The 10,720-nt window shown below is 38.6% G+C and overlaps 1 protein-coding gene across 1 annotated transcript; it reads left to right on the top strand.

The window, feature by feature from the left end:
* Nucleotides 1–1,237: 1,237 nt before the first annotated feature.
* GJA1 (gap junction protein alpha 1) lies at nt 1,238–10,124 on the top strand. The gene is made up of 2 exons (XM_039528784.1): nt 1,238–1,463; nt 7,522–10,124. Exon 2 carries the CDS (start codon nt 7,538–7,540, stop codon nt 8,681–8,683), a length of 1,146 nt encoding a protein of 381 aa, XP_039384718.1. The 5' UTR covers nt 1,238–1,463; nt 7,522–7,537; the 3' UTR covers nt 8,684–10,124.
* Nucleotides 10,125–10,720: the final 596 nt, after the last annotated feature.

Raw genomic sequence — 10,720 nt, 5'->3', positions numbered from 1 at the left:
AGGGTTACATGTTTTGACATCCATAGCTCCAAGAAGAAGATGAGTAGGGAACTTTACCCCAAATCAGGGTATTATTTTGCCTTCTCCCTGTTCTTAGTCTCTTAAGTGAAACCAGAAGCTGTGGACCCTGAATGAATCCAGAAGTACCCTTCCCTGAGGAATAGGGCCCAAAATGAACCTGTAAAACCCTAGCTGTTGAGCATCACAGAAAAATGGTCCTAGGGAGCTGTCCAGTCACTTGGAGCTGTTGGAGTAGTTGTTAAACCATCCTAGTCATTGCCAAGGCCAGGGCAATAAAGGAGCCAACACCACATGATACAGAAAAATAAAAAATAAAATTCCTAATGTAGTGTCCAGAACGGTCCAGTTCATAGGAACACTTGTTTGACTCTGTGTCTGAGAAACCTCACCATAATGAACAGTACAAAATTCACTGTGTTTTACAGAGAAAGCATTTGTTGTAAGGGGGTTTATCACAAGCAGGTCGGGGCAAAAGCCAGTTTGGCTTCAATCCAATTGGAAGGGTTTTTTTTCTTCTTTTTCTTGTGTGCATTCAATGAAATGAACTGAAATGCTATGACTACTCCGTGCTGATTATTTGAGATTGAATGCCCTGCATTATTTTGTGGGTGTTATACTGAAGTTTCCTGGCATGAATTTTCTGGAATGTAAGTTTGCTGCTCCCCTGTAATCTTCACCAAATATATAATGTGCTGTGTGTCTCTTGAGGCAACCAGAGGGCTGAAAAAGTAACATTAACAAACACACTGTTACTTTCTGTTGAGCACCTAAGGGAAACGGAAGCAAGTAAACTAAAGATATGCCAAGAAACTAAAGATAAACTTCTTATGTAGTGACTGCCACTCCACAGGGAGGAGAATGAAGAGGGCAAAATAGTTTATCCCAAGCCAGAGCCTGGCAGCCTGGCTCAGGTTACAAATTGATTCCTCTCTCTCTCTGTTCCCTTTTCCTAAGACTCCACACTCCTTAAGAAAGTTAAACCACCTCATTTGTCCCAGGTAACCCTGAGTCCCATTCTGGATAAACTACCACTCAGTGTATCACTTAGTATATCTCAAATATTCCTTACTGAGTGACCCTTCGTTTGTCCAACTTCAATACACTCAAAATGTTCTCCTTTATTCCAAAATGTTTTCTGCAGTCTCTTCTTGCTTTTCCTCCTCCCCCTTTTCTCCTCCCCATTCCCTAGCTTTCCCTCCTCTCCCCTCCTCCCTTCAGTGGCTGGTTAAAAGCTCTCCCAGTGTTCCAAGTTAGAAAAAAACTTTTTACGAGGTATCAGCACTTTTCTTTCATTAGTGGGTAAGGAAGGATGAAAACTACAAAATAGCAGTAGACTTTTAAAGTTTAAATAGACAGGTCTGAAAGCCTGAACTTGCTTTTCCATTTTAGCTCACTCTTCCAAAGAGGCACTTGTTTGCTTGCTTCACTGATCATCAGCAGGGGTAAGTTGGAAAGTTTTTACTTTGTTTGATTTCAGGAGTTTTCTATTGTTTTCCCCATTATTGGAGTATTTAAACCACAACTGTAAAAAACAGCACAACATTTTTAAAGAAGTTATCCAGTTAACATTTCTGGAGATTTATTGTTTGTTTTTGTTACATTTTGAACATTTCCCTAAATAATTTTAATTTTCAACTACTAACCTAGTTCTACAACAGGTAAACTATGGCAAAACTTCATCTGCAAAACTGGATTATGAGACTCTCTATTGGATTTGGGTAAAATAATTTAATGTGAACCATTTTCTAGGTCTAAATTTGCTAGTTTAAGAAAAAAATAATAATTTAAAAGTAATCAGTGTGCTGGAATCCCTTGTTCTACTGAAAAGGTCTCAGAAGTTAATAACAGAGAGACCGTATCCTAAGTGTTTCCCATTTGTCCCCCCCCACATTTTGCTTTCATATGGAAATCTTGATTGATGTTTAATAGTTTGTGCAAAGCAAGGTTATTAATTAGTAGCTTTGTTAAAATGCTGCTGCTACTAATCTGGTGACGTTCGCGTTGTCTTACTGGATTTTTCCCCCTTCTTTTAAATGGATGTGATAAAATCCAGAAGTGTGTTAAGGATTTCTTTAAACCAGTTTGTATATAGTTACTCTGTGTTAGCAACCCCACTTAGGGATTTTAGAGGAGCCGTGCAGCACTCAGATATCTGCCTCACCACGCTGGCAATGCCTGTGAAAGTTCTTAAGGGAAGCAGTCTGAGAATACTCCCAATATGTGTCAGGATACGTTTCTGATAATCTGCCTTGAAAGCTGTAGTACAGGACTGAAGAGGAATGGAATTCTTGGGCAGCATCTTTCACAGAACTGACTCTTGTCTGAAGTTATAGCAGATTGCAAAACTCTGGTGTGATTCTTTATTGTTGTTGTTGCCTGGGTGCTTGCCAGTAATTAAAGAACAAAACACGGGGGTTGAAGAAGGGGCTTCAGGGGGACATTACAATTGTGTTTTATTGTGCCCAGTTTGGATTTCCCCCATCTGTCGTAGTACAACTGACTGGCCCTGCAGTTTGGGATATTTTCTTAATAGAATGTTCACTGAGAGTCTTCTAAGTGAGTTTCATTAAAACCAACAACAAAACAGACCTGAGAAAACAACTCATGTCTCTGATTTCTCTGTGTCTGTGCACGTGGAGGGAACTTGCACTAAGCCTTCATCTTGCCATCTTAACATCTGGACAGCACACACTGCGCTGTAGAACTCCTGAAGTCCCCTGACTTTGAAATGTTTACTGAAGAGTTTCTCTCAAAACCTTCAAAGCTAAACATTGGCACTGACCCATGATATCTAACAAGCATACAAATAGGAGAAGGATGAGCAACAGGCTGAGTTCAAATGGGGAAAAGGAAGGATGCAATGGATTTGATTTGTAGCCAATATGTGTATACACACACTAAATATTGTAAAGGGCTTTCAGCTCTCATTTGTACCTAGCCTGGAAAATGAGAACAGTCTGATACTGAAATCAAATGAACCTCAGTTTAGGTAAAAAGACACTTGTGGGGCTGGAAGTCTGTGCAGTGTTCCTAGTGAAACAAATAATATTCCCTCCACCCTTTGAATATGGGCACCTGGATACACATTTATATCACATTTTCTTTGCAGGCTTCCGTATTTGAAAACTTATACATGTTAAACATAGAGGACCAAATTCATGCCTACAGTAAGTGGATGCAGCTTTCACTGATTTCAAAGGGATCTGTAGCCACTTACTCCACAGATAAATTTGAACCAAAACATGAGTGCATGGTTCATAGGCTGTTAATGGGTTTCATCAGCTGGAGACCTGACTTGTACAACTGGAAGTTCTTGTGGTTTTTTTGTCTTGCATTTGGTCCTTCTGTAAAGCTCCATAGAGGTAGATTGGGTAGAAAAGAATGAGATAGATTAAAAAAAGAGAAGCTAAAGGTAGAGGAGAGGATCCATCAGTGGTTATTAGTACAGGAAGCTTGGAAAAGAAAACAAATGAACACAAGTTATGACTGTTAAGCAACAATTACTGTGCAACCATGTTGGGTGCCCTCTCTGTCTTGTGGGTGAAATTCCCTATCCCTGAAGTGCATCTACAGACCTACAGATGGACTCCCAGTGGAACGTAAGAGTACCATTTCCCTAACCTTTGTGAGACTGAATACATTTAACATTTTTTTTTAAAAAATCATCCTCAACCCCAAGTCTTGTGCATCTTAGCTCCTTTCCCTCAGCTGTTGGCTGCTTTTGGGGAAGGCTCATGGTGATCAGTGCTCAAGGGGCAGGAATCCTCTCAAAGGCTCTTTTTTTGTTAGTTAGTTATTTCTACTTGCATTTCAAGGGCAGGCTTTTGCAAGAGTTTAGGGGAGGGCCAGCGCTCTTGGTCCATTTCCTAACTGCTCTTGCAGCTGTACAGCCCCATTTCAGCTCCCACACACTTACTGCACAGCAGCCCCACGCCTGAGCCACTCATTACCATGTGACCTACTGACATTGCAGTCAGACCTGGACTCTTTAGCAGAGTACCCTATTCCCCCTGGGAAATATGAACCACATGACATGATGAATGCCTTCCATAAAAAAAGTTCTCAAATTTCTCAATTGTGGTGTACAGATCAAATTTCTTTTACATGTGGACATCCAAAACTCATACAGATGAATATTGTCATATTTCTTTTTTCTGTATAGCATAGTCTCTGTCTCTATGCACACATGTTAGAACTGAGAAGGAATCCATCTACTAAAATGCTTTACAGTCCAAGTTTTGTATTAGCCATCTCAAAACAAGCTATATCATAATATAAAATAGTAATGAGTAAGAACTTAAGCTACTTACATGCCAGGCCCATGCTTAAGTACCTTGCTGAATTTGGGGGGGAGGGGGTCTGACTACTTATCAGTTACATCAGCTACTGTGCTATGATGCAATCATTCCATTAGGATGACATTGCTAAAAGCAGTCTAAATCATAAAAGGTAAGAGATATTAGAGGCTGTTCACTAAAGCAGATCTTTAGTTTTAAAGCAATTTAAAGCAGTAAGAACATTTAAATAATTGTTCATTGCAGAAATGGAGAAAAACTCTTGTAATATCCAGTAAACAAATATTGTAAATTCATTAATAGAAATTCTCTGTTGGTACACTGAAAGTAAACAACTTAGATCCAGTCAATGAATTTTCTCTGCAACAAACTGAAATACTGTGCTTCATAGAACAATAGTCTCTACTTAAACAAAGGAATAATATGTTTGTGCCCTTTCAAGGTTATCTGCTTAACAGCACAATGTTATGAATTGATGTAGGTGTTTTATCACTGGCAAATGCTGGAGGGTAATTGATCTCTTTTTTTAAAAAAAAAAAAAGTTTGCTTTTCAGAACTCTGTATGAGTAATTCAAGCACGGAATGTGTCCGCCTGGAGTTTGTATTGCCAGAGGATAAAATGAAACAACAATTTTGCATGCTGAAACAAATTGGAAAATAGGAGATAAATTCTAAAAATACTGCAGGTGTGGGATTAAGTAAATCAAAACTGGAGTATATCATCCTATATTAATGGACCCAAGTGGAGTGCAATTAAAAAGCAAGCAGCCTATAACTGCCTAGAAATAACACCTCTTCTGTTTTTTTAATCATACTTTCAATCTGAAATAACATTTACACTGTAACGAAATCCACTGAGCCTGGGGAAAGCCTGCTAATGCAGTATTTTCAAATCATCCAAAAACTGGTTAATAAAATCAAGAAGCTATTATTTGAAAACAAAACAAAACAAAAAAACCACCCTTGCTTTTGTTCATTTCCACAGATAGGACATGGAGAAAGGAGTTTGACTTTTAAACAAACTTCATATATTATACACCGCAACAGATTGTTTTTTGTTTCAACAATTATGGCTTGAGAAGCAAATGTTTTATTGACATAGCATAACCTGCCAGCTTTTATGCTAAAAAAATTTGCTGTCTGGCTCATAATCTTTTTTCAGAGACCCTTAAATGAATGTACCTGTCTTCTTCTCAGTCAAAATGGACCAGTGAGGACAAACTTCTTTCCCCAGAACTAACATGGGAAGGCAAATCAATAATTCACAGAATCACCATTTTGGAGGTTGATACATGGCCTCTAGTGTTAAATTCTAAAAGAGGCCTGATCCTTCAAAGGACTACTTGCATGAGAAAGGGCTAATCATGTGAGGGGGTTTAAAGGTTATCATGGGGAGTCCTTCATACCCTGAGGAGGATGTGTCCATGTGGGTTAAGGAGGTTAGAAGGGACTCCCCTCCCCCACCGCCCCGAAAGTTTAAAGAAAACAATTTCAATCATTTCTGGATTACAAGTATGTGAAATGTAGAACTTGGCAAGTAAATAGCCCTCACTGAGGAGTACAACTCTAATCCAGTGTGAAAGAAACTGGCCAGGAGTTAATAAAGTTATGAATATTGGAAAATCTTTTACTCAGTTTACATGGTACTAAATGTCACTACATCTGACAATTCATGCTTCCAAAGGGATGCTTCTTTTAGGTGCAAAATTTTCAGTGCCAATTAGATCTTCCAGGATACAGATTTCTAAGTAGGTTGCCATACAACATTTGGCCAAAGGCAACAGTGCTTGTTACCTCTGCCAGGAATCAAGCATGCAAAATTGACCATTTCTTTACATTTTAAGGTATTTGTGTATTTGCAGATATGCTGCATAAGGTACACATAATCTAGAAATGGACACTTCAATATCAAATTGACAGAGACAGTTAAGCTTGCCTTATTTCACTTGAAATGCATACCTATTACTTGCACACTGCAGGGACGGCACATTTGCTGAAGGCACCCATGTGGTACTTATATGGTTAACAATGTGGGAGATAGGAAGGATTTTCTTCCCTTTTTGTTCCATTATTTCCTTTTTCTCTTTCAAAGCAATATATAGAAAGTTAAATGCAAAAATTACATAAACACAAGGCTAAAAACAACACAAAATAAGGAAGCCACTTATAAGGAAATGCAGAAATTAAGGTTTCTTCACTATCTGAACATTAGCTTGGCTACATTTCATATATTTAATATTTTCTGCTCCTGTTGTCTGTGTTAAATATATACACTACGAGTCATCTAAAGTTAAGCATGTCTGCAAATATTTTCCGCTTTGGGACCTATATTCTTAAACATATCACATACAATATATTGGATATGAAAGTTGGCTGAGTTAACCTTGCAAAAAGAATTTTAAAGTATGTATTTTGTGATTTTTATTATTTTAATTGTGCAACCTTGCCATTGCTTTTGCATGATATTGCAATGTGTTTACTTTTTTATTGAAGTGTGAATGTAGTACTTGTGAAGATCGATCTAGATTGCTAGCCAAGCGTTTGAAATCTTCTGTTTATCCAGAGAATATTTGGGCAGTGTCAATGCAAACTACCCCAGACTGCTTCCCCGTTGAGCCTTCACTTTGATCTGGCTCATTCAGGCTTTGGCACCCGTGCTGAGACTGTGAAAACAAAGATGCCAATTTGTGCCAACTCGGATGGCAACTTTTATGGTGGTGACTGATTTCCACTGAAAAGTGGAATGAAATTGGCAAACTCATTTCCCGTAGGGCACTGAAATGCAATGCAATATTTAACTTGTCATATATTTTAGTTACATTAAATACAAGCCTACAAATAGAAGAGAAATAGTTTATGGTGAGCTCCTCAGTTAGTGTAAATCAGTGTAAATCCAAGTTCCTGGAACTATAGCAGTGGACTGCCAGTTCTACTATCAGCAGAGAATCTGGCTCTATATTTTGTGCATGTGGACTTCCTATAGTGACTTTTGTTAGATACCTCACCAGTGGAACGACTACTATGAAATACTCTCCTTTTTATAGAAAGAGAAAGTTTTTCTTGGTCACCTACCTATCTCCCTCTAGACTAACATCCATCAACCAAGATAAAGACCGTGTTATGGTGGTTTACATGCATTATAAACCTACAGGTGTGAATACAATTAACATAGCTTTAATTATTACTATTTTTGTTTTGTTTTTAGCCAGCATCCTGTGAAGATGGGTGACTGGAGTGCCCTGGGAAAACTTCTTGACAAGGTTCAAGCTTATTCTACTGCAGGAGGGAAGGTATGGCTCTCTGTCCTCTTTATTTTCCGCATCTTGCTCTTGGGGACAGCAGTGGAATCAGCCTGGGGAGATGAGCAATCTGCTTTCCGATGCAACACTCAGCAGCCTGGTTGCGAGAACGTCTGCTATGACAAGTCCTTTCCAATATCTCATGTGCGCTTCTGGGTTCTGCAGATCATATTTGTGTCTGTGCCCACCCTTTTGTATCTGGCACATGTGTTCTATGTGATGCGGAAAGAAGAGAAACTGAACAAGAGAGAAGAAGAGCTCAAGGGTGTCCAAAATGATGGCGTGAATGTGGAGATGCACCTCAAACAAATAGAGATAAAGAAATTCAAGTATGGAATTGAAGTGCATGGCAAAGTTAAAATGCGAGGAGGACTGCTCCGTACTTACATCATCACCATTCTCTTTAAATCTGTCTTTGAGGTGGCCTTCTTGGTGATACAATGGTACGTCTATGGGTTTAGCCTGAATGCTATTTACACTTGTGAGCGAGACCCATGCCCACACAGAGTGGACTGCTTCCTCTCCCGTCCAACTGAGAAAACCATCTTCATTATCTTCATGCTGGTAGTCTCTCTAGTATCTCTTGCCTTGAACATTATTGAGCTTTTCTATGTGTTTTTCAAGGGTGTCAAGGATCGTGTGAAAGGAAAACCAGACCCCTACTCTCCCACTGGTACTGTGAGTCCCGCCAAGGAATGTGGATCCACGAAATATGCTTATTTCAATGGCTGTTCCTCTCCCACTGCCCCCTTATCACCCATGTCTCCACCAGGCTACAAGCTTGTTACTGGTGACAGGAACAATTCCTCCTGTCGTAACTACAATAAACAAGCCAGTGAGCAAAACTGGGCAAATTACAGTGCTGAGCAGAACAGAATGGGACAGGCTGGTAGCACCATCTCCAACTCTCATGCCCAGCCCTTTGATTTCCATGATGATCCCCAGAACACTAAAAAACTGGCATCAGGGCTTGAGCTGCAGCCCCTCACCCTTGTGGACCAAAGGCCACCTAGCAGAGCCAGCAGCCGAGCCAGTAGTAGACCTAGACCTGATGACCTGGAGATCTAACCATTGCTAGCTGTTCAGCTATGAAATGAAATGCATTGGAAGGTGCATGCAGTGTTCATTTTGTTCCAGTGGAGGTGGTACTTAATAGTCTCAACCAGGAGTTTTTAACAATCATAAAAACTTTTAAGTTACTTGGTGTTTTCTGGGGCTGTAGGGGTGGCATGGGGGTGGTACAGTACGTGTTGGTATTTAAAACAGCTGAGTTAAAGAATTTAAATACTAAAAAAGAAGAGAAGATTAGCCAACACTAAGGTAGGCGTTTGTTTTTCTAGAAAGGGTGTAAATATCTAAGTGTGTGTGTGCATAATGTGTTCATTTCTAAAGTCTTCTGTTGTACTAAAAAAAAAAAAAAGAAATCACTTTTTTCAGAATGAAATGCTGCCTGAAGCTGAAGATATTTTTTTTCCTGTTGAACACGTGAAAGACCTAGGATTGTCTTTGATCATTTCCCTGTCAAGATCATTCCATTGTTAAAATTTGCACTTTGAAGGTAAACTTCCTGTTTTGATCCTCTTGGCATCAATAGACTTGTGTATAGATAACTTTATATCCTTTGAATCACATCAGCTAAAATTTCAAACAAGGCTCACCAAAATACATTGATCAGAGGCTTCTCGATTCTTCATACAGGTAGATTTTGTTGTGCATGGAGTTTGGATGCTCTGCACACCCACGTCATTCCTACAATATCATCCATGTTTTGTTTTCTAAAGCAATATTCACATTCAACATCTCACACATACAGTATAATGAAAGCCTTAAAAAACATTTTGCTACCACTTGCAGATTTAAGAGTTGGAGTCAGACAATCAAGGTACCTTCATTTAATTTTATCACACATGTATGTGTATTTGGGATGTGTGGGGGGAAGGGGGTTCCCTGGAGACATGCATACACAAGACACACTCACAAGCATTGAGCATTGAGAAACACACACAGCAAACTTATAGTTGACATTTTCTGATGGTATTTGTGGAGATGTGGGCCACTATGGTGTTTACATTATATGATTCCTGCAGTGCAGTAAAGCACATGTCTGACTTTTTATTTTAATTCAATATCTTATTTTCCATGTATCCTATGATGGATGCTATTATTTTGTTAGGTATGAATAGAGGGGTTCTTTTTAAAAGCGCCTAATCCTGTAGATCTTACTCTGGAAAAACTCTCTTGAATGCCAATGAGAGTATTGCCTGAGCAAGGACTGTATGACCAGGTCCAAAAAGTAGCTGTGATGCTCTTGCTGGCATGAATGATTTTCTTTTGTAGCTGTTAGAGATGGAAAAGACCCATTAGATCATTTAGTCCTTCTCTCTGTTATGTAATAATTGATGCTTGAATGATAGAGATTTTAGTACTGTAAACAAGCTTTAGTCTTTAATGTGAGAAACTTAGAAGAAATGCTTTGAGTTGGATTAATAATAAAATGTGCCTACATGAATTTTTCAGTAACTGTTTTTTTTTGGTTTTTTTTTTTGTTTTTGTCCTACACACAAACATATTCTCAACTGTAAAAGTCTGGTTCAATCCAATGTTGACAGTTAAATCTTCTAGATGAATTCAGCAATTCTGATGTTTGCACTTAGATTTTGTTTGGAATGAAAGTGAAGCTGAAAAGGTTTCTAAAGAGTACAATTCTAACTAATTTATTTGAAATATATGCTAAAGAAATCTACCGGTTTCTTCAACCACATTGCCTTTTAGCTCAACACAAATCAACCAAGGGAATACATTGCTTGGTTTCATTGTGCAGTAACACAGATAAGGGGTTTTGTATAATACAGTATCCTAATTTGTTTGACATTCCATGTTAAACTACTGTCATGTTCAACTTCATTGCATGTATGCAGCCATAGTCCATCAGATCATGTTGTCTGGAGAACATACTTTAGTCAATAAAGTTTTAATTTAGTATAAATCAGCTTTCTAATTGTCTTTTACTTTGACACACAATTGTTGTTTATCTTTTGTCTCAAGATTATGGTGCGATGGAACCATTAAGGATTCATCCAAAGCATTTCCCATATAAATGCAGTT

This window comes from Mauremys reevesii, linkage group 3 (assembly GCF_016161935.1).
Source record: "Mauremys reevesii isolate NIE-2019 linkage group 3, ASM1616193v1, whole genome shotgun sequence".
Taxonomy (NCBI): domain Eukaryota; kingdom Metazoa; phylum Chordata; order Testudines; family Geoemydidae; genus Mauremys; species Mauremys reevesii.
The sequence above is the reverse complement of the archived record's forward strand: the minus strand, read 5'-3'. Positions and strand labels throughout refer to the sequence as shown.